Source organism: Tursiops truncatus, chromosome X (genome assembly GCF_011762595.2).
Source record: "Tursiops truncatus isolate mTurTru1 chromosome X, mTurTru1.mat.Y, whole genome shotgun sequence".
Classification (NCBI taxonomy): Eukaryota; Metazoa; Chordata; class Mammalia; order Artiodactyla; family Delphinidae; genus Tursiops; species Tursiops truncatus.
Window position 1 is genome coordinate 108503800 of NC_047055.1, and position 25277 is coordinate 108529076.

Below are 25277 nucleotides of genomic sequence, written 5' to 3' on the forward strand. Positions count from 1 at the left end.
CCCAGGTCAGAGCTATCGTTTACTCTATCTCACTTCCCTTTAAGTTCCAGATCCTGAAAGATTATTCCTTCTGCTTCAGAGGACAGCTCCTTACTCTGGCCACAACTTGCTTTCTTTATAAATTATCTGGAAGTTCCTGCCTGTCCATTTCAGTTAGTTTATTTACCTGATCATTTGGCCTGCTGTATCAGCATCTCCCCACAAGACTATATCACTCTTTCCGCCCCAAGTGGCATCACTTTGTGGCAAGGTATTTGGGGAGGCAATTGTCCTTTTTTATTTTCTTTTTAAGGTTAAACAAACAACTAGCGTAAAGGCAGGGGAATGGTCAAATCTGCATAAGTGGGAGGAGAGAAATTTGCATAAGAAGCCCAGGTGCCTCCTGGGAGGAAAGTAACCGAGATGCCAGTGCAGATTCCCTTCTCAAAGCTGTGGTAGAGACCAGGGGACTCTAAGGAAGGGCCATGGGCAGGGGAAAGGAGACAGGGGAAGTGGGGTTGGCGCTGCACTGGAGAGAGGTGGAAATCAAGCATGGCCTGGGTCCAGGATACAGCAGAACCCAGACGTGTGCTAACTTGGTTCTCCTGACAGCAAACCACCACCTTCAGGAAAGTGTTGTGTAAGCAAACTGGCAAGCTGCCCTCGCAGCAGCTGGCCCCAGGGTCCCGACCTCAGATGTGATGTGGGGATTCAGGAAGCCACTGCTGGAACCACTGGCTTCAGAGGCACACCAGATCTGTTGTAAGATGCACCCGCAAAACATAAGCTTCCCACCATGCCTCTTTCCCCACTTGGAAGAGGTCTGAATTTGTCTCATGTGACCGCATCTGGCTGGTGGAACCGAAATTACTCAGCTGCCAGGGAGTCTGGGAAATGTAGTTTCAGATTTGTAGACTCTGCTACATGTAAAGGCACACTGAAAGGACGTTGAAATGGATGATGAGTAATCATTTTCCCCACGGTTCCTCCATTTGAAAACCTTCAATGGCTCTCCATGTGGATAGCACTGTCGAAGGAAAGCAGGACCTGAGTCCAGGATACAGCAGACTCCAGCAATGATTTCCAAACTGTAGACTACAGACCCTGGGGAGGAGACTAGGAGATATTACAAGATGTTTCCGAACCTCCTTACACTGCAGTCATCCTGTGGACTGGAAGGCAAAGAAAAAAAAAAACCCAAAAACCACATTGTGACTTCCACACATGCGTTCACCTATTTTTCAAACATGGAGGGAACTATGATTCAAAAAATACAAATCACTTAACAACCTTCCTTACAAACATGTTTCTCACCCGCAGACCCCACTCCTCTGCCTAGATTGAGAATTCTGTCTCCGTCCTGTCTTGCCAATTCATATTCATCATCTGAGACTCAGCCCAGGCTACCGCCTCCCCTAATCGGGGAGGTGATTCTCTCTGACTTCCTCAGGCTGGGGTAGATAGTCCTCATCAGTTCTCTCGTAATATCCTGATAATAATAAAATTAAAGTGAAATTTGATTGGCTTACTTTGTGCCAGGCTCCATGAGGTATGTACTCTTACTATCTCATTTTACAGATGAGGACGCTGGGGCACGGAGAGGTTGTATAACCTGCCCAAGGTCACTTATTAGTGACAGCTGTGACTGTCACAGGCAGCAGTCTGTCTTCAGAATCTATGCTCTTGGCCAATACCCTCACTTCCTCTCATCTATCTGTTGTTACACTGCCCACCCTGCTATATTTATCTATCTATCCATCCATCTATAGCCGAATCTGTACATCTATCTCCTCCACAAATAAGCAATGTCTTTCTATGATGTTTAAAATGGGAAAAAAAAGTTCAAAGTATTTCCTCTCTTCCTAACACATTGAAAATTCCAGGACCAGGGTCCAAATTCCTTGCTCCACCTTTCTCTCATCCTCTACTGTCTGTTAACACAGGGACTATTTTCTCCTTCAGCAGAGAATACCAGACTAAATTACAGAGCAGGGTACAAAATTACTATCCTCAGCTCCCTTCTTTGCCTGTTTTCTCCAAAATAGATTCTTTCCGTTGGTTGTATAAATACAAGACAGAACCCACCACTGCTTCGAAATCATGTGGGAAAGCGTATCATCAGCTGTGAGCTCTGTTGGAGCTGACCTTCTGGCCAGGGTCCACCAAGCGCTCCTTGAGAAAGGATGGGGTTCCTAGGCACTCCAGCCCATGCATCAGCATTCTCGTGCAAACATTTAGGAGGGTGAAATTGAGGAGAGCATGACATTTCCCTGGGAATCAGGAGGCGTTTCCATATCTGCACTCTTGCCTTCACTGTTTATTACCCTTTCTGTCTAACACGGATGACACTTGCTCGTGTTCCCTGTGTCTCAGTACCTGGGTAGCTCTGCTTACACCTGCCAACAACCCCACCAGGTAAGCTAGCTGATTGTTCCCTCTACTGGGGACACCCTGGAAGCACCACCTTACTCCAGACTCATCTCCCTTCTCGCTTTGCTCAGACTCCTTTCTCTTCCCTTTGTCTGATATTTGCTCAGCCCATTGGTTTTGGATCATAAACCAGGTATTTCCTTTTCCCTCTTGAAGGTAACTTATAAAAGAAACTTTCTTTAACCATCTTTCAGGTATGCCCTCTGGGCCTCTGCTTGGGAAAGTCCCCCCTGCCTGCAGAGTGCCCTTCTAAAGGCTGGTATCCTCTGCAGGAAACAGGGAACAATTTAGATGGATCAGGCATGATGGCTTTGCAAATCTCCCTTGTGTAATTTACGCATCTGAAACCATCGTTTCTTCCGGTGAGCACACTATTACACCAAGGCCCATCAGCAGCGGGAGAGACAGGAAAACTCATAAATATGCTTAAGGAGTGACTCTGGTAACTCATTATTGTTTTAAGACATCTTAATTCCCATTCAGGCTAAATGACCTGGTATACCCACAGCCATCTCAGAGAATGTCAGTTCAATCTAAGAGAGTGCGATGTTTGTCAAAATAGTATTGCACAAACCCTCTAAAGAAAGCCAAAAACAGTTGCAGTGAATTACAAAAATATTATGGAGTCAATGAGGTCTGGCATTTAATCTTCAGCTAATGTTGACACCAAGCAGTACACCCACAAAAGCCAAAGAGAATCCGAGTGGAGAGCGTGGGTTCCCAGCCTTGGCTGCCTTTTGGAATCATCGGGGTATTAAAAAAAAAATCTCCGTGTCCAGGCCATACTCCAACCCAATTAAATCAGAATCTCTGGGGGTGGGTCCCAGGCATCATTATATTTTAAAGCCCTCCAGGGATTCCAACATGCAGCCAAGTTCGAGATCCACTAGTACAGAACGTCTGGCCCTCGCTCACAACCAGGGCTCAGGCCCTCCTTATACACGCTGTCAGGCGTGTAGGCCGGGGAAGGTGGCACGACATGCCTGGTCATGCCACTCACCCATGCCAGCTTAACTCGCCAGCTGCCCACTCAGCGCCTGAAGCTACCCGAAACGTGGAAACTCAAGGTCGAGGTGATGCTCAGGTGACGATTAAGGTTACTAGACATCAGAGCATTGAAAGCGGGACAGCCAAGGCACAAACAGAATAGAGAGACACAAGTGCACGTTAAGCAGTAATCTGTGACGTCTTTACTGGCTCTGCTCCAAAGGGGGGTGTTGGATTTGCCAATTTGATGTACTGCCACCTGATATTCAACTGAAGAAGGAAAAAAGATACGGAGGGTAGGAGGGGGCTTCTGAAGTGCTGGTCATGTTCTGTTTCTTCAACTGGATGCTGGTTACACAGGGGTGCTGTTTCTGAAACATGGCTACTTCTACCCTTACGATATGGGCACTTTTATATATGTACATCATGCTTTAGTAAAAAGTTTTATAAGGAGAGAAACCCTACACTGGTCAGTGAAAAAAGGTCATAGACGCTATCAAAAATAGAAAGCCCACCAGCCTGTTTATAGCACTGAGTTTGATAATAGCCCCATATTAGAAACCATTCAAATCATAGGGATCTGGTTGGACAAATGAAGGTTCAGTCATACAACGGGATACTACGTAGCTATTAAATTTTATGTGGTAGAAGACTACGTCATGACATGGAAAAGTGCTCGCAGGCTATTTTAAAGTTAAAAAAAGAAGATGGATTATAAAACATCGTTATACATGTGTTAGATATTATTATGCATTTTTCTATGCACACTGGTCTTGAGATAAATAAATGTTAGGCATAACTGAGATACAAACAGAAAGAAAGACAGTGTGCAGATAGGACCTGGACTCAAGTCCCAACGCAGCTTATCTACTAATAATTGTTCGCCTTTGGCCAACTTGCTCAACTTTGTGAAAAGAGCTTTATTGAGATATAATTCACATACCATACAATTCACCCATCTGAAGTGTACAAGTTAATGTCTTTTAGTATATTCAAAGAGTTGTACAACTACTACCACGAACTGATTTTAGAACATTTTTATCGCCCCGTAGCCATTTGCAGTCAGTCTCCACTCCTGCCAACCCCCGCAGCCCTTGGCAACCAGTCATCTACCTTCTGTCTCCATACAGTTGCCTATTCTGGACATTTCATCGAAATACAGTCATACGATGTATGTTTTTTGCGCGTCTGGCGTCTTTCCATTAGCGTAGTGTTTTCAAGGGTCATCCATGTTATAGCATTTATCAAACTTCATTCCTTTTACTGCTAAATAATATCCCCCTTTATGAATATATCATATTTTGCTTATCCATTCTTCAAATGGTGGACATTTGGGTTGTTTCTACTTTGGGGCTATTATGAATAACGCTGCTGTAAACATTCACATAGAAGTTTATGTGTGGATGCATGTTTTAGTTTCTCTTGGGTATATATCTAGGAGTGGAACTTCTGGGTGTGATATAATACAAAAATATATTTAGTCTTTGCCCACAGTTCCTAGCAGAGCTCCTAAAACCCTTGGAATTTCCTGAGTGATAGGATTTGTGGGGGGGTTTGCTATGCACAACCAGCCCCTTTCAATCACACCTGAGTGTATGCTAATGAGGTGACTTAGGGTGGGACCCGCCCCCTCCTCAGATAGCTATAGGATACGGCCAATCACCAGAAAGACCAAGTGATCAGAGGGTTAGAACTCTCAGCCCCACCCACCAACCCCTCTGGGAAAGGGAGGTGGGGCTGGAGATGGAACTCTATAAAAAACTCTTGAACAATGAGATTTGGAGAGTTTCCAGGCTGGTGAACACATGGACTCGCTGGGACGGTGGTGTGGCTGGAGAAGGCATGGAAGCTCTATGTTCCCTCCCTTCTCCATACCTTGCCCTGTGTATCTCTTCCATCTGGCTACTCCTGAGTTGTATCCTTTATAATAAAGCCATAAATGTAAGTAAAGTATTTCCCTGAAGTCTGTGAGCCATTCTAGCAAACTATTGAACTTAAGGAGGGGGTCGTGGGAACCTACAATTTACAGCCAGAAGTACGGGTGGCCCAGGACATTGCACTGGCATCGGGGGCAGTCTGGTGGGACTGAACCCTTAAATCTGTGGAATCTGTCACTAACTCCAGGTAGTTAGTTTCAGAATTAAATTGAATTGTTGGACATCCAATTGGTGTCCGGGGAATTGGAGAATTGGTTGACTGGTGTCAGAGTACGATCCAGACTAGGTCATATGGTAACTCTGTGTTTAACATTTACATTTCCTCCAGCAATTTCTCCATATCCTCGCCAACACTTGCTATTGTGTGTCTTTTTTACTATAGCCATCCTAGCAGATGTAAGGTGATACCTCATTGTGGTTTTGATTTGCTTTTCTCTAATAACTAATGATGTTGAGCATCTTTTCATATGTTTATTACCATTTGTATATATTCTATGGAGAAATGTCTAATCAGATCCCTTGCCCATTTTTAAATTGGGTTAACTTTTTATTACTGAATGGTAGTTTTTTATATATTCTGGAATCAAGTCCCTTATCAGACACATAATTTGTAAATATTTTCACCCATTCTGTGGGTTGTCTTTTCACTTTCTTGATGGTGCCCTTTAAGGCCCAAAAGTTTTAGATTTTTATGAAATCCAATTTATCCATTTTTTTCTTTAGTCACTTGTTTTTTGGTGTCATGTTTAAGGAGGCTTTCAGGATCCACATCTTTTAATCTTCTTATTCTTGGAGCCAAGCACAGAGCCTGGCATATAGCAGGCACACAATATTTGCGAACTGGGATGACGTATCTTTATCTGAACCTGGGAATGTATTGAGTCCTGTATCGTTTATCTATTACTGTGTAAAAAATGACCTCAATTTAGCAGTTTAAAACCACAAACATTTTATTTGGCTCACTAGCCAATGGGTCAGTTGGGCAGTCCTTCTGATCTCGACTGGCTCACGTGTCTGTGTTCAGCTTATAGTTTGGCAGCTGGGTGAATGATCTAGAATGGCCTCACTCTCATGTCTGGTGGTTGGTACACTGTCAGATGGGATGCCTTGGTTCTCTTTGTAGCCTGTCACCCAATAGCAGGCTAGCTCATGGTCGTGTTAGAGTTCCAATTCCAAGCCCTAATACCTAAGCGCTTTTCAAGTCTCTGCTTATATCACATTTGTTCATGTCCTATTGACCAAAGCAATTCACATAGCCAGGCCTAGATTTGAGAGATGGAGAAATAGACTCCAGCTTTTAGGAGAAGGGAAGGATTTGTGGCCATTTTTGTAATTTACCACAAGTACCTCGATGCTTCTACACTGTTAGGCTTTTATGGAGGATGTAAAAGAAAAACCTCTCCTTCTTTCAAGTTTACACGCCATTGTGGGCATTCATTCATTCAACAAATGTTTACTGAGCATCTACCATGTGTCAGGCACAGTTCTGGGCTCTTGAGCTATCTTAATAAGCAGAGCAGACTAAGATCCTTCCCCCTTCCCCATGAAATTTACCTTCTAGTGGAAATGGCAAGAGGAAAGATTTCAAATAGAGTCCAAACAAACTGTTGTGGTGGTGAAAATTTCTTTGACCGTACCTACATACAATGAAGATTAAATCCAAGACTTAGCCCCTGCGGGCAGGAGGGAAGATAGAAACACCCTAAGAACACAGAGCAAAAGGGGAGAAGATTGCAAGAGATCCCAGAAAAGAAAAGCAGGCTCCTACGGAAAATGGAAATTTGTTCTTGTATTTTCAAAGTGAGTTTGTATCAATCGGGGTTCAACCAGAAACATATAAATGATAGACATATATTAAGAGATTTAGGGAATTCCCTAGTGGTCCAGTGTTTAGGACTCTACTTGCATGAAGAGTTACTTTATGCGATTGTGGGGCTGGCTAGGGAAGTCTGAAATCCATAGGGCCTGCCATCAGGAGGAGCAGGCTGGAATTCCCAGGCACGAGCTAAAGCTGCAGTCTGCAGGCAGAATTCCTTCTTCTCCTGGGAAACCCCAGGTCTGCTCTTACGGCCTTTCACCTGACTGAATCAGGGTTACCCAGACTATCTAAAATAATCTCCCTTACTTAAAGTTCACTGATTGTGGACTTTAATCACATCTACAAAACACCTTCACACAGCACCTAGATTAGCGTTTAATTGAATAACTGGAGACTGTAGCCTAGCCCAGCTGACACGTAAAACTGAACATCACATGAACTGCCTGCACAATTCTGTCAATTTACTAAAGCCCACTGTACACGTTAAGTGGGTGAATTATATAGTATGTGAAATATATCTTAATAAAGCTGTAAAAAAAAAAGTAGGTTAGTTCTATGCTTTCGGAGATCTAGTTTCAAAAAATAAATGTGGGCTTAAAACAAAAAGTCTTATTATGAATGTGTTTGACTCAGTCTGGAAGGCAGAACAGAAGCTGTAATCCACGAGGAACGTAGCCTAATTCACCCTGAGCCCGGCACTGTTCTATCCTCTCAGCTAGGAGTTGGAGTAATTTCTCTATGGCTTCCTTACTACCTGCGTGCCATAGACCAATTAATATTTACACTCCCCAGCCAGTTACCAGAGGAGACAGACGCTGGGAGAGCCGGAAGAGCAGAGCCCAGAGGATCCTCGGGCCCCTGGGCTGGTTATGGGATGTAGGATCCAGTGCCACTTAATAAGATTAAGCGTCACCTCCAATTAGCTCTCTGTCCTCTCTGCACTCAAGTGGCTCTAGCCTGTGGGCAGCTGTTAGAGCCCAGCTACAGACAAATAAGAAGGTGGTGCATTAAAAAAAAAAAAGTGTGGTGAGGGCTAGACATGTTCCAGGGGTCTGGAGCAGAGTGAGGACGCCCATGGGAAAGGAAAGATGAAAACACCATGGATGGAACTGGGGCGGGAGGGAGGGCCCACGGCACAACTGGGAACAAACAAAGGGCTAGAGGAGGGAACAGGCTGGACTGACTGGAACAGCGTGTCCTGGAGAGGTGGGTGCAGGGCAGGGAAGCTCTTGAAGAACAGGCGGAGGAATGCGGAACAGATGCAAGCAAACCTGTGGTGCCCAAAGGAGGGGTGCACATCTCAAGGGGTGGCCAAGATGATCCACTGCAGCAGGAGAGGGAAAGACGCTAACTTCGACTAGATTTATTTTTGATCCAAAGAATAAGAAAATAAACTCAACTAGTAGGTAATATATAGATTCATGCCACCACCCTCCCCCTGTCTGGAAGTCAGACAGTCGCAAGACAAGACTCCTCAAATGATTTTGAAGACAGAGTGGGAATTCCTGAATTGAAGGGATGATAAGCCTCGTCATTTACTTTCAGCATTTTGCAACATTTATAAGGTAAAGTGTGTTTACAGATTCTAGTCTCCAGTTATAATGAAACCAGCCCTCATAAAATAAACAGGTGACTTTGAAGAATCCCACAAAGGAAACCCTGCTTGGAAATAATATTAATAAGGCAAGAAAAATCAAACAACCTGAAAATGAGTTCTCCTTCTCACAATGCAACAAATGATGCATTTCTCCACTTTCTAGAAGCTTCTTTGTCCACCATGGTTGAAGTCAAAACAATGACCATCTAGTCAGATCTGAAAAGAGGTTGTTCAGAGAACTCAAAATTATCCAGGTACCTATTAAAAATATGGATATAAAGCTGGCCCGAGGTATAGCCCATGACTTAATATACTGGTTAATGAAAGGATATCATTTATAAATAAACAAGTATGAATATAATGGGGGTGCATACTAAGGAAGGTATACGGGCAAAAAAAAAAAAAGGGAGTTCATTGCTGCAAGCAATGTGAAGGGCTATTTTCAGACAATATTGTAGAGTATATGGGCTGTTCTAGGTTGGGTTCCTCTAGAAGCAGACCTGGAGATGAGGATTGGATGTGAGTAGTTGAAATGAGAGAGAGACTCACGAAGCACTAGGAGGGAAGTGGGGGTGTGTTAGCAAGCATGTCATCACTGTGGGCAACTGAGGCAACTGGAAATTGGTGTAGAACCTGCGTTAGACGCGTCCCACCCTAGGGGGAAGGAAGACGGAGTAGTCATACACCAGCTTCTGCCATCAATGGTTCAGAGCCGCTCGCGGGGCATTTACTCCCCATTCTGCCTGTGCTTGGGCAAGTCCAAGGAAGCCCTCAGAATGACAGTCACGGGGGCTTGGAGGAGGAAGCCACAAGCATGCACGGGAATGGTGAAGGCCAAGAGATACGGGCGGAGCACCCACAGTGTCTGCTCCCTAGGCTTCTTTACGGTTTGACTTTTTACAATAAGCAGCGTTTACTCTCTCTGTCTCATCATTCTTTGTTTTTCAACTTTTCACTTGTCGAACTCTGGGTGGGGCAACGAGCCCAGGCGTGCGAGTCCTGAAGGCCTCGGAAATAGCGGCTTACCAAAGGCCAAGAAGCAGCGCACGGTCCTCCCAGCCCATTTTAAAGGAGCTCCCGGGCTGTTGGATTCTACAGAGGAAGGCTGTTTTTGGTAAAACGTTGCCGAGAACTCTAATATGTACCGCTGCAACAGAAAATACTGAAAGGAAGGGTTAGGGCTGGGTGTTTTCGGGGAGATTCCAGAAGGTTCAGAAAGTTCAATTCAGCTAAGAACTAAGCGAAGACACTCAGTGTAGCCCTAGTTCAGAAGTCCAGCTGAATGAATGCACGTCTGCCCTAGAGGATCAGGGCATTTATGAGTTGCCACGGGCCAGCCCAGAGAGGTCTAGATGGCAAAGGAGACATTCTGAGGGGCTCCAGCAGCAGAGGAGACGGTGGACTTTGCCCACCAGCTGCCTGCACTAAGGCCATCCTGTCTACCAAGCAGAGCCTTCTACGTGCTGTGCCTGAAGCAGAGATAAGCAAGAGCGACTCGATTCGGCCACCACTTTGGTGCAAGTAGGACTTCAGGCCCCATCTAGAAAGGAGGGGCTGCCATTTGGGAATGAAGTGCTTAAAGCAAGATCCAGAGCAGTGTGGAGAGGCAGCCAGAGCCATCGCTCCTACCCTCAGCTGCAGGGGGGGCCCATCCTATGGGCAGGAGGAATAGGCAGCTAAATACAGAAGAGACACGAGGCACCCTCACTGGCTCGTCCTCCGTGACAACAGGTTTTATTGGGAGCAGAGAAGAGACGGCTAAAGTCTATTCCTCCCAGCACTGAAGGAGTCAGAACAGAAAGAGAGGCAGAAAGGGGACTTAGGAGGGAGCCAGAGATACATCGTCATTTCATGATTTGTTTAAGCTGTTCTATCATTACAATGACTACAGGTTATGCCACAGAAGACTCATGTTAAAACACTGCTCTTGTTAGTATATTAACACAGGGGAATTGTGGGGGGCGGGAGGGGTGCATCGAGCTAGTTGATACCTTGGGAACCGAAGGGAAGAGCTACAAGATACCGCAATAGAGACAGTCAGTGGGAAGGAGCAGGAGTGGGCAATGTGAAGGCTGGGAAAAGCTGGGAATGAATGATAGCTCTTGTGTGCAGGATGCCGGCCACGTTTCCGAGGTTATTCACATTGATCCTCACTGCAACCCTAAAGGGAATTAACGGATGAGGAAACGGAGCCAGAGAGAGGTTACGTGACTAGCTGTGTTAATTCACTGGGTCCTCCAAGAAGCAGACGCCAAGATGGGATTAGAAGTGCGAGAACCATATGGGGACATATGTATATGTATAGCTGATTCACTTTGTTATAAAGCAGAAACTAACACACCATTGTAAAGCAATTATACTCCAATAAAGATGTTTAAAAAAAAAAGTGCAAGAACCGTATGGGGGGAAGTGCCGGGGAAAGGGTCAGAGGAGGGGGCAGGAGAAGGCAGAGCGCGCCTTCAGGTGGCGATGCCAGTCTGGACCCTGTGGAGGAGACATAGAAGGACCTCTAGGAAAGTCTCAGCCAGGCCAACGAGGAGTCCTGCAGCCAAGGTGGCCCGTTGGAGGAGTCCCGCATGTCCCTGGGATGGCCTGCCCTAGTACTCTGACTGCGCTTACTCACTGGCTGGGAGCAGCCCATGGGAAACACAGCCTAGGTGCAAATGCAGCAGTGAATCCGGAGGGGCAGGAGCTGGGCCCTCAGTTATGCTCCTGAAGCAGGAGGTCAGAGTGGCACCCTTTCATGGCTGCCATGATAACCTAAAATCACATGACCATCAAATAGTGGGAGGATTTGAACTGAGATCTTTCTGACTGTAAATCCCCCTTTCTTGGTCACTGCCTTGTATACATATGCATATATCTTGGGCATGAACTAAATGGCATCAGAGGACTGAATGTAACCGAACAGGACCCTATGGGGCCTTCCCAGAACAGAATTCCCCCCATGTTCTCCTCCTACCTTTTGCCTGTAGAAAAACTTTTGTCAAAGAATAAATTTAATCAGAGAAGTGAGAAAATGAAGAAAGTAAGGAAAAAATACAAGCAAGACAAAAAAATAACAGTTTAACCAGTAAAAAAAGTCAAGGACCTTTAATTCCTCAAGGGCTATAGATAATATTCTGAGTCACGTCCTTTGAGCTGTTTTGCAGATACTGAAACTCACACCGGGTGGAAGAAGTTAACTGTATGCTGCCCACAAGCACACACCAGTTGGAACCAGAAGGTTGATGATGTTGACTCCCGATTACCTCACCACCAACCAATCAGAGGAGTGTCCACAAGCTGATCACATACCTGACAACCCCCCTCCCTCACCCTGTCTTTATAAACATTTCCCTGAAAGCCTTCAGGGAGTTTGGGTCTTTTAAGCACTTGCTACCTGGACTCCTTGTTTGGCACCCTGCAATAAACACTGCACTGTATTCACCACAGCCCAGTGTCAGTAGATAGGCTTTACTGCGCATGGGCAAGTGGACCCACTCTGGTTCAGTAACGTGAAGACAAACTTGAGACATCCCTCACCGACTCCTGCAGCACAAATTTCTAAAATCACAACCTAGCTGGGCAACATACGTTTTTATGAAGAGATCGGAAAGATGAAAGATCTTCAATCCTATTAAAATTGTTTTTTAGATTCTCACCCATTCCTCCCCGTTCTCCACAGGAACACACAGATCCACAAATATTTATTGAGCACTCACCACGTAACAGAGTCTGCATTTGGTACTGGGTACACATACATGGAATTTACAGTATGGTGGGAGAGGCACGCATTAACAAGTAATGAAGAAAAATTATGGATAAGTTTATAAGGGAAAGTTCAAGGTGCCTTGAGAGAAAAAGCAGGTGAGATCTAACGGAAATTGGGGCCTGAGGGGTGGATAAAATGTCTGAAGCAATGAATGCCCCAGTGAGGAATGGCATTGGTGTTAGTAGACGTAGGGTCTAGCCCAAAGCATGTGTTGTTGGCTCCTCTGAGCATGAGAAGAGCTGAAAGCCAGGTCCCCATACTTAACTTCCCTTCAATAAGCCCTGTTTGTATCTTCCAAGGAGCTTACATATCGTTTTTAAGAGAGGGCGTTATTTAGGATTGGCTCAAGATGGCGGAGTAGAAGGACGTGTGCTCACTCCCTTTTGCAAGAGCACTGGAAGCACAACTAACTGCTGAACAGTCATCAAGAGGAAGACACTGGAACTCACCAAAAAAGATACCCCACATCCAAAGACAAAGGAGAAGCCGCAGTGAGACGGTAGGAGGGGCGCAATCACAATAAAATCAAATCCCATAACTGCTGGGTGGGTGACTCACAAACTGGAGAACACTTATACCACAGAAGTCCACCCACTGGAGTGAAGGTTCTGAGCCCCACGTCAGGCTTCCCAACCTGGGGGGCCAGCAACAGCAGGAAGAATTCCTAGAGAATCAGACTTTGAAGGCTAGTGGGATTTGATTGCAGGACTTCGACAGGACTGGGGGAAACAGAGACTCCACTCTTGGAGGGCACACACAAAGTAGTGTGCACACTGGGACCCAGGGGAAGGAGCAGTGACCCCATTGGAGATTGAACCAGACCTACCTGCTACTGTTGGAGGGTCTCCTGCAGAGGCAAGGGGTGGTTGTGGGTCACCGTGGGGACAAGGAGACTGGCAGCAGAAGTTCTGGGAAGTACTCCTTGGCGTGAGCTCTCCCAGCGTCTGCCATTAGCCCCACCAAAGAGCCAGGCGGGCTCCAGTGCTGGGTCGCCTCAGGGAAAACAACCAACAGGGAGGGAACCCAGCCCCACCCATCAGCAGACAAGAGGATTAAAGTTTTACTGAGCTCTGCCCACCAGAGCAGCCCCCAGCTCTACCCACCACCAGTCCCTCCCATCAGGAAGCTGGCACAAGCCTCTTAGACAGCCTCATCCACCAGAGGGCAGACAGCAGAAGAAAGAAGAACTACAGTTCTGCAGCCTGTGGAAGGAAAACCACATTCACAGAAAGACAGACAAGATGAAAAGGCAGAGGACTTTGTACCAGATGAAGGAACAAGATAAAACCCCAGAAAAACAACTAAATGAAGTGGAGATAGGCAACCTTCCAGAAAAAGAATTCAGAGTAACGATAGTAAAGATGATCCAGGACCTCAGAAAAACAATGGAGGCAAAGATCAAGAAGATGCCAGAACTGTTTAACAAAGACCTGGAAGAATGAAAGAACAAACACCTAGAAGAATTAAAGAACAAACAAACAGATGAACAATACAATAACTGAAATAAAAATACAAAAGAAGGAACCAACAGCAGAATAACTGAGGCAGAAGAACGGATAAATGCCCTGGAAGACAGAATGGTGGAATTCACTGCCACAGAACAGAATAAAGAAAAAAGAATGAAAAGAAATGAAGGCAGCCTAAGAGACCTCTGGGACAATACTAAATTCAACAACATTTGCATTATAGGGGTCCCAGAAGGAGAAGAGAGAGAGAAAGGACCTCAGACAATATTTGAAGAGATTATAGTCGAAAACTTCCCTAACATGGGAAAGAATACAGCCACCCAACTCCAAGAAGCGCAGAGAGTCCCATACAGAATAAACCCAAGGAGAAACATGCCGAGACACACAGTAATCAAACTGGCAAAAATTAAACACAAAGAAAAATTACTGAAAGCAACAAGGGAAAAACAACAAATAACATACAAGGGAACTCCAATAAGGTTAACAGCCGATTTTTCAGCAGAAACTCTACAAGCCAGAAGGGAGTGGCACCATGTGACAAAGTGAGAGAGTGGCATGGACATATATACACTACCAACCGTAAAATAGACAGCTAGTGGGAAGCAGCAGCATAGCACAGGGAGATCAGCCCGGTGCTTTGTGACCACCTAGAGGGGTGGGATAGGGAGGGTGGGAGGGAGGGAGATGCAAGAGGGAAGAGATATGGGAACATATGTATATGTATAACAGATTCACTTTGTTATAAAGCAGAAACTAACACACCATTGTAAAGCAATTATACCCCAATAAAGATGTTAAAAAAAAATAAGGCAGTTACTTTTCAGACCAAAAAAAAAATCAAACATGGTTAATCTTTTGGTAAATAAATAAAATAAAGTGATGAAAGGGAAGAACCTACAACCAAGACTACTCTACCCGGCAAGGATCTCATTCAGATTCAATGGAGAAATCAAAAGCTTTACAGACAAGCAAAAGCTAAGAAAATTCAGCACCACCAAACCAGCTCTACAACAAATGCTAAAGGAACTTCTCTAAATGAGAAACACAAGAGAGAAAAGGACCTACAAAAACAAACCCATAACAATTAAGAAAATGGTAACAGGAACATACATATTGATAATTACCTTAAACACGAATGGATTAAATGCTCCAACAAAAAGACACAGCCTCGCTGAATGGATACAAAAACAAGACCCGTACATATGCTGTCTACAAGAGACCCACTTCAGACCTAGGGACACATACAGACCGAAAATGAGAGGATGGAAAAAGATATTCGATGCAAATGGAAATCAAAAGAAATCTGGAGTAGCAATACTCATATCAGATAAAATAGACTTTAAAATAAAGAATGTTACAAGAGACAATAAAGGACACTACATAATGATTGAGGGATCAATCCAAGAAGATACAGCAATTATATATACATCCAACAGAGGAGGACCTCAATACATAAGGCAACTGCTAACAGCTATAAAAGAGGAAATCGACAGTAACACAATAATAGTGGGAGACTTTAACACCTCACTTACACCAATGGACAGATCATCCAAAATGAAAATAAATAAGGAAACAGAAGCTTTAAATGACCAGATAGATTTAATTGATATTTATAGGCTATTCCATCCAAAAACTGCAGATTACACTTTCTTCTCAAGTGTGCATGGAACATTCTCCAGGATAGATCACATTTTGGGTCACAAATCAAGTCTCGGTAAATTTAAGAAAATTGAAATTATATCAAGCATCTCTTCCAACCACAACGCTATGAGATTGGAAATCAATTATAGGGACAATAATATAAAAAACACGAACACATGGAGGCTAAACAATATGTTACTAAATAACCAAGAGATCACTGAAGAAATCAAAGAGGAAATCAAAAAATACCTAGAGACAAATGACAACGAAAACACGATAATCCAAAACCTATCGGATGCAGCAAAAGCAGTTCTAAGAGGGAAGTTTCTAGCAATACAAGCCTACCTCAAGAAACAAGAAAAATCTCAAATAAACAATCTAACCTTACACCTAAAGGAACTAGAGAAAGAAGAACAAACAAAACCCAAAGTTAGCAAAAGGAAAGAAATCATAAAGATCAGAGCAGAAATAAATGCAACAGAAACAAAGAAAACAATAGCAAAGATCAATAAAACTAAAAGCTGGTTCTTTGAGAAGATAAACAACATTGATAAACCTTTAGCCAGACTCAAAAAGAGAAAGAGAGGACTCAAATCAATAAAATTAGAAATGAAAAAGGAGAAGTTACAACAGACACTGCAGAAATACAAAGCATCCTAAGAGACTACTACAAGCAACTCTATGCCAATAAAATGGACAACCTGGAGGAAATGGACAAATTCTTAGAAAGGTATAACAACCTTCCAAGACTGAACCAGGAAGAAATAGAAAATATGAACAGACCAATCACAAGTAAGGAAATTGAAACTGTGATTAAAAATCTGCCAACAAACAAAAAGTCCAGGACCAGATGGCTTCACAGGTGAATTCTACCAAACATTTAGAGAGGAGCTAACACCCATCCTTCTCAAACTCTTCCAAAAAACTGCAGAGGAAGGAACACTCCCAAACTCATTCTATGAGACCACCATCAGCCTGATACCAAAACCCAACAAAGACACCACACAAAAAAGAAAATTACAGACCAATATCACTCATGAACATAGACGCAAAAATCCTCAACAAAATACTAGCAAACAGAATCCAACAACACATTAAAAGGATCATACACCACGATCAAGTGGGATTTATCCCAGGGATTCAAGGATTCTTCAATATACGCAAATCAATCAATGTGATACACCATATTAACAAACTGAAGGATAAAAACCATATGATCATGTCAATAGATGCAGAAAAAGCTTCTGACAAAATTCAGCACCCATTTGTGATAAAAACTCTCCAGAAAGTGGGCATAAGGGAAACTACCTCAACATAATAAAGGCCATATACGACAAACCCACAGCAAACATCATTCTCAATGGTGAAAACCTGAGAGCATTTCCTCTAAGATCAGGAACAAGACAAGGATGTCCACTCTCGCCACTATTATTCAACATAGTTTTGGTAGTCCTACCCACAGCAATCAGAGAAGAAAAAGAAATAAAAGGAATACAAATTGGAAAAGAAGAACTAAAACTGTCACTGTTTGCAGATGACATGATACTATACATAGAGAATCCTAAAGATGCTACCAGAAAACTACTAGAGGTAATCAATGAATTTGGTAAAGTTGCAGGATACAAAATTAATGCACAGAAATCTCTTGCATTCCTATACACTAACAACGAAAGATCAGAAAGAGCAATTAAGGAAACAATCCCATTCACCATTGCAAGAAAAAGAATAAAATACCTAGGAATAAACCTACCTAGGGGGACAAAAGACCTGTAAGCAGAAGAGTATAAGACACTGATGAAAGAAATCAAAAATGACACAGATGGAGAGATATACCATGTTCTTGGATTGGAAGAATCAATCTTGTGAAAATGACTATACTACCCAAAGCAATCTACAGATTCAATGCAATCCCTATCAAATTACCAACGGCATTTTTTACAGAACTAGAACAAAAAATCTTAAAATTTGCATGGAGACACAAAAGACCCCGAATAGCCAAAGCAGTCTTCAGGGAAAAAAATGGAGCTGGAGGAATCAGACTCCCTGACTTCAGACTATAATACAAAGCTATAGTAATCAAGACAATATGGAACTGGCACAAAAACAGAAATATAGGTCAATGGAACAGGATAGAAAGCCCAGGGATAAACCCACGCACATATGGTCACCTTATCTTTGATAAAGGAGACAAGAGTATACAATGGAGAAAAGGCAGCCTCTTCAAAAAGTGGTGCTGGGAAAACTGGACAGTTACATGTAAAAGTATGAGATTAGAACACTCCCTAACACCATACACAAAAATAAGCTAAAAATGGATTAAAGACCTAAATGTAAGGCCAGAAACTATCAAACTCTTAGAGGAAAACATAGGTAGGACACTCTATGACATAAATCACAGCAAGATCCTTTTGACCCACTTCCTAGAGAGATGGAAATAAAAGCAAAAATAAACAAATGGGACCTAATGAAACTTAAAAGCTTTTGCACAGCAAAGGAAACCATAAACAAGACCAAAAGACAACCCTCAGAATGGGAGAAAATATTTGCAAATGAAGCAACTGACAAAGGATTAATCTCCAAAATTTACAAGCAGCTCATGCAGCTCAATAACAAAAAAACAAACACCCAATCCAAAAATGGGCAGAAGACCTAAGTAGACATTTCTCCAAAGAAGATATACAGATTGCCAACAAACACATGAAAGGATGCTCAACATCATTAATCATTAGAGAAATGCAAATCAAAACTACAATGAGATATCATCTCACACCACTCAGAATGGCCATCATCAAAAAATCTAAGAAACAATAAATGCTGGAGAGGGTGTGGAGAAAAGGGAACACTCTTGCACTGCTGGTGGGAATGCGAATTACTACAGCCACTATGGAGAACAGTATGGAGGTTCCTTAAAAAACTACAAATAGAACTACCATATGACCCAGCAATCCCACTACTGGGCATATACCCTGAGAAAACCATAATTCAAAAAGAGTCATGTACCAAAATGTTCATTGCAACTCCATTTACAATAGCCTGGAGATGGAAACAACCTAAGTGTCCATCATCGGATGAATGGATAAAGAAGATGTGGCACATATATACAATGGAATATTACTCAGCCATAAAAAGAAACGAAATTGAGCTATTTGTAATGAGGTGGATGGACCTAGAGTCTGTCATACAGAGTGAAGTAAGTCAGAAAGAGAAAGACAAATACCGTATGCTAACATATATATATGGAATCTAAGGGGAAAAAATGTCATGAAGAACCTAGGTGTTAAGACAGGAATAAAGACACAGACCTACTAGAGAATGGACTTGAGGAAATGGGGAGGGGGAAGGGTAAGCGGTGACAAAGCGAGAGAGTGGCCTGGACATATATACACTACCAAACATAAAATAGATAGCTAGTGGGAAGCAGCAGCATAGCACAGGGAGATCAGCTGGGTGCTTTGTGACCACCTGGAGGGGTGGGATAGGGAGGGTGGGAGGGAGGGAGACGCAAGACGGAAGAGATGTGGGAACATATGTATATGTATAACTGAGTCACTTTGTTATAAAGCAGAAACTAACACACCACTGTAAAGCAATTATACTCCAACAAAGATGTAAAAAAACCCCAAAAACAAAAATAAACAAATGGGACCTAATGAAACTTAAAAGCTTTTGCAAAGCAAAGGAAACTACAAACAAGACAAAAAGACAACCCTCAGAATGGGAGAAAATATTTGCAAACGAACCAACGGACAAGGATTAATCTCCAAAATATATAAACAGCTCATGCAGCTCAATATCAAAAAAACAAACAGCCCAATCCAAAAATGGGCAGAAGACCTAAACAGACATTTCTCCAAAGAAGATATACAGATTGCCAACAAACACATGAAAAGATGCTCAACATCACTAATTATTAGAAAATGCAAATCAAAACTATAATGAGGTATCACCTCACACCAGTTAGAACGGGCGTCATCAGAAAATCTACAAACAACAAATGCTGGAGAGGATGTGGAGAACAGGGAACCCTCTTGCACTGTTGGTGGGAATGTACATTGATACAGCCACTATGGAGATCAGTATGGACGTTCCTTAAAAAACTGAAAATAGAATTACCATATGACCCAGCAATCCCACTACTGGGCATATACCCAGAGAAAACCATAATTCAAAAAGACACATGCATCCCAATGTTCATTGCAGCACTATTTACAATAGCCAGGAATAGCTAGGTTCTATGTGGAACCTAGAAAAATGGTACAGATGAACCGGTATGCAGGGCAGAAATAGAGACACAGATGGAGAGAACAAACGTATGGCCTCCAACGGGGGAAAGTGGCGGGGGTGGGGGTGCGGGGGTGGGATGAACAGGGAGATTGGGATTGACATGTATACACTAATTGTATAAAATCGATAACTAATAAGAACCTGCTGTATACAAATAAAATAAAATTCAAAAAAATAAAATAAAAAAGAAAATTTAAAAAAAGAGGGTGTTAATTGACTGCTATGTTTATAGCATTTGAAAAATACTTTGCAGTCGATTTGAAAACATAAATAAAATAAACACACCACATGATGCTAAACTTATTTTTTCCCCTGGGAATAAAGCAGAGTTAAGCTTCCTACCAGCTGGCTGTTCAGCTATCACAGTGTAATGATTAAAACCCACGTATTCCGTGTTGCCAGTTGGTAAGATGGCGGGGGTGCTCTCAGATTATATTGTTTAAAGGCTGTAAAGCTCTCCTATCTCCTGGTTACAAAATTGTTTGCCTTTTGGTTGAATGACTGAGTTTGAGGCTCACTTGTTATACTGCTTATTCAGGTTTGAAATCATTAAGCAAAATGACAGCTCTTGATTTCGGAGACCATCCCCTAAAAACAACATGGCTCTCGCTGCTGAATTCTCATCAGTTTCTCACTCCCATTAAAAATAATTCTTTCCCCATGTGGAAGCCTACGACACCAAGCTTTTCTTCGACAGCCTCAAAACACTTACCAATCATCACCTCGTTCATCCTCACCTCTTCCCTATCAAAGAGCCAAGTGTCATTACATCACGCTAGGCCAAAACCAGAAAGAGTGCGGTTCAGTGGGCGATTATAGGGCTTACAGGAGCAACAGGGCACTCGTTTCCCACTGAGGTATCAAGGTTGAATCAGAGGACAGTAGAGTATGAAAGCTAGAATTTCCCATAAAGATGGAGAGGCAGAGTTTAAGGGCCAGTGCTACTTGAATGGCAGGTCAAATTTTTCACTCCCTTGGGCAAGGCTCTGAACCCCTTTGGTCCCGGTGTCCCCATCCATAAAATGAAACTAATGAAAGTATCTGCTTCCTTGTGTGGATGTAAGGACTAAATGAGACGGCGCACACGCAGCACTTAGCACAGCGCTCAATAAATGGGAGTTTGTTATTAGGCTCAAGATCAATTCTCCAGGGATATTAGAGATGACACTGAAGGCAGAGGGGTGGCCCAAGGTGCCAGAGTCAGGTCGAAGTAGGGGAGAGATCGGAACCTTATTGTCTCCGTGACAAATTAGTGAAAGGAGCTTAGCGATGATATCCATGACGTCCAAAAATGTCTTTTTTTTTTAATTTTTGGCCACACTGTGCAGCATGTGGGATCTTAGTTCCCCGACCAGGGATCGAACCCGTGTCCCCTGCAGAGGAAGCTCAGAGTCTTAACCACTGGACCCTGCCGGCTGCTCGCACCGGTGGATTCCGCGCCCTGGAGGGGGCGGGAGGCGGCGCAGTCCGAGGCTGCTGAGCCTCGGGTGCGTCCCTTCCAGGCTGGTGGCCAAGCTGCATGACGCCCTGGACTCCTGCACCGAGTGACAGCGGCAGCTGGAGCGGAGCCTGCGAGGCTCCCGGCGGCTGCTGAGTGCCTGGGAACCAGCCGAGGCCCCGGCTCCGGAGCCCAGCCCAGGGCCAGAAACGAACGAAGAGGCCCCATCTGCAGCAAGCACACCCAGCCCGCAGGACCTCAAGGAGCCGGAGCTTCTGACCCAGGCACTGCAGAAGGCTGTACGGGTGCGAAAAGGCATCTCAAAGGCTGGAGAAGGCGACAAGGGCAAGGCCCCCAGCCTGAAGTCTGCGTCCACGGCCGCTTCCCTTGCCACCAGAGCCTCTGCCCCCTCAGCGCCTCACGCAGGGCTGACAGCCGTCCATCAGAGACAAGAGCCCCCAGGGGCATCCACCAAACCAGGGGGCCTGCCAAGGACCTCCCTGAGAGCAGGCTTCCGTCAGTGGGGCATCAGGCCTGTATGGGGAAGGGGCCGGAGCCACCAAGCCTGAACCAGGCCGCAGGGACCAACACATAGTCCCGTTGGCTGTGCCTCAGGCCCCAGAAGCTCTTACACTCGAGGATAAGGGGTGCGTTTCCCAGACCCTCACTGGAGGAACTACTGTCTCTACCTGATCAGATCCTGGCAGCAGCAGGAGTGACAGGGAGGGCAGGGCATTGAGCTGGATGTGGGCCAGGGGGGCCCCAGGATGCCACCCCATGAGGCCCAAGCCCGGAAGCCGGCAGAGTGGAACAGCTGGCTGTGAAGGTGCCACGTTTGATGCACTGGGGCCTGTCCTGTGCCCTATCCACTTATCCACCCAGCCCCGGGGCTCCACATGAGCTCTCGAAGGCCTGGGCTCCGCTTTCTCTCCTCCCTGCCAGGTGGGACCTGAACTGGGCTGGCGCCTGGGGTCACCCTGGAAGCCCTGCCTGAGGGGTGGGTGAGCCTCATCCCTCACTGGGCTCCGAGTAGGGAGTGGGGCCTGGAGCCCCCCGAGTGACACAGAGCTGTCCTGGGCACCGGCTTCTCCGACAGGATGCAGCTGCCCGAGGCCTTCAGGAAAGCGGCTTCCCGGAAGCCTCGAGGCTGGGGGAGGGGGACGAGGAGGGGGAGGTGAGACCAGGGGAGCGTGGAGAGCCGGGAGGCCGAGGCTTCCCGATGGTAAGACTTCTCCCACGGGTCCCTTGGCTTTCTCTGCTGGGTGGCGACACACTCTCCGCGTTAGGAGTCAGCCTCCCTAAGACGGCTGTGGTCACCTCACTCAGCCAGCGGCCTCGGAGGCCCCCAGCTCAGCCTGTCTCAAGCTGTGAGACCTTGAACAAGGCACTCCGTGTCTCCAAGTCCCCATCTGTCTTCCTTGTGGAGACGACAATAATAGTAGCAGCTCCTAGAGGTGCTGTAGGGCTTAAACAAGATAGTGCCTTTCGGGTGCTTGTGCTGGGCCTGGTACAGAGCCAGCACCCAGAGCTCTCACCAGACATCTTGGCTACCAGTCACTGCTGGCTCCTCTCCCCTTTTTCCCTTGAATTCTCTCCTAGCATTTCCCAGAGTGGGTCAGCTCTGTCACCCTTTTCACGGACAGTGTCCCCTCAGTTCCCCAGGACCCCCAAAGGCCCCTCCTGACATTCAGCAGAGCCGGACAGCGCAGGCTGGGGCCGCTACCCTGGCCCTTGCCTACTTCTCGTGGCCCAGCCCAGCTGGCTGGGGTCACCACGTTGCTCTCTGGTTTGCGGGCTGCGCACGTGTGCATCCCAGCCTGTGGGCCCAGCTCAGCTCTGCACAGACCAGTGATTCTGTGGATGCTGCTACCACCGCCAAAACCCAGTTCCTGCGGAAAATGCAGACAACTTCAAGTTGGCCCGGCTCTAGGCTCAGCGCCGCGGAGGTGGAGGCAGAGTTGCGGCACCTACAGGAGGCCTGCTTGCTGCTAAGACTTCGAATGCGGAAGAGCTCACGGCAGAGCCCAAGGACTGGATACAGGAGTAGCGCTGCCTGCTCACCCCGGAGGGCCTGCAGGCCATCGCGGGGCAGCGTCTCCGCAGGCTGCGGGAGCGGTGCACAGTACCCAGGAGCTGCAGACCCCGGCGGCCCTCGGGCTGCGGGGGGGCCATGCGGCACCAGCAGATCCACCTGGAAAAGGTCCTGATGGCCGAACTCCTCCCCCTGGTGAGCAAGCAGGAGCCGCTGGGGCCACCCTGGCTCGTGCTGTGCCGGGCTGAACACAGCCTGCTCTGTGAGGGAGGCCAGCACTTCCTCACCCTCCCAGGAGAAGATAAGCCTGCTGACTGAGCCCTTCCCGTGGCCAGGCCCACCCCCAGTCCCCCAGGACCATGCAGCAAAGGCAGGCTGCCTCAGCCCCCTAGCCTGCCTGTTAGGGAGAGCCGCGCTTCCCTAGGAGGCATTAAATGAATGGGCATTGACGGGATTTTCACTGGAGCAGTGAGCCGGGGGCCCAGAGATGCCTGTACCCCCGTAGGAAACCAGGTTTCCAAGGGGCGGGGACTGCCTCCTGGCTCTTCCTGAGGAACTCAGGGCCTTTCTCATGGCTGCTAAACCGGCTGCTCAGGGCTCAGCTTCCCTTGGCCTTCCACAGGCTTAGGAGACCTGAGGCTGGTGGGGCCTTTTCTTAGCTACCTCTGATTTCTCTTGCTGCACACTGAAAAGCCACTTCTGTGACATTAAAACTACTTTAGAAAGTATATATATTTAAATCATTTTTTAAAAAAACCATTGGACCACCAGGGGAGTCCAAAAAATTTTTTTTAATTTTTTTAACAATGTCTTTTTTAAAATAAATTTTACCATTTCTTTTTTAAAAATTTTTTAAAATATTTATTTATTTTTGGCTGCATTGGGTCTTTGTTGCTGCGCGCAGGCTTTCTCTAGTTGCGGCGTGCGGGGGCTACTCTACGTTGCAGTGCACAGGCTTCTCATCGCAGTGGCTTCTCTTGTGGAGCACGGGCTCTAGGCATGCGGGCTTCAGTAACTGTAGCGTGTGGGCTCAGTAGCTGTGGTGCACGGGCTTAGCTGCTCCGTGGCATGTGGGATCTTCCCGGACCAGGGCTCGAACCTGTGTGCCCTGCCCTGGCAGGCGGATTCTTAACCCTCGTGCCACCAGGGAAGCCCAACAATATCTTTTTAATTCAACACTCTTGACAGACTGGAGCAGACCCATCCCCTCCCCCTCCTCACCCTCTATAATGGCCTGAGACTCAGAAGACCTTGCACAAGTCATATCATCTTGTTAGGCCTCCATTCCTCCTTTTGAAAGTGAGGGGTTGGCCTGACTCAAACTGACTCAATCAGTAAGGGAATATCATCGTCCATTACATATTAAAGACTGTTATAAGATGTTCAAATCCAAATTTGTTGATTTTTTAAAATAATGATAAAGTGAGCTGGTTGCACGGACTCAGAGCTGAATGGTGCCTCCAGGATCATAAGTACCGAGGCAGGGAGCTTTCTCTGGAACAGTCCTATGGGACATCTGAGCGCTCTGCCTGCTTCTCCAGCTGTGTAGCCTCCAAGACTGGCTCTCTGGCCCTCCCCAAGACTCCAAAAGCTATTTAAAATTTTGAATAAACTCCTTAAACTAACTAGAGTAGATTCTGATGTTGGCAACTAAGAACTCTGATGGATTCAGAATAGGATACGTTTAAAATTAACCCAATAATGTTGCCACAAGTCCCAAAATGTTCAGAATCAATGTCTCAGAATATTTTTTTCAAAGTAAAAGTAACTCTTTCAAATCGTAACAAAGTAAGAATGCTTTTCATTCTACCACATGTGCATTTACCTCCAAGAATGCCGACAATCTCCAAACTGAAGGACAGCCATAGGCGAACAATCTGTTGAAAAAGAGTCCTACTTTGCAGTGAGATTTT

The 25277-nt window shown here is 45.4% G+C and overlaps 2 protein-coding genes across 2 annotated transcripts in view; one reads left to right on the top strand and one right to left on the bottom strand.

Annotated features, from left to right (window-relative positions):
- PDK3 (pyruvate dehydrogenase kinase 3) overlaps positions 1-25277 on the bottom strand; it is a 138963-nt gene that overhangs the window by 106018 nt on the left and 7668 nt on the right. The gene's annotated exons all lie outside the window — the stretch shown is intronic.
- LOC101336039 (tubulin epsilon and delta complex 2) lies at positions 3399-23682 on the top strand. The gene is given in 7 exon segments (XM_033849335.1): positions 3399-3493; positions 21397-21740; positions 21743-21874; positions 21877-21979; positions 22399-22469; positions 23142-23333; positions 23336-23682. Coding segments are annotated over 7 exon segments (1284 nt in total).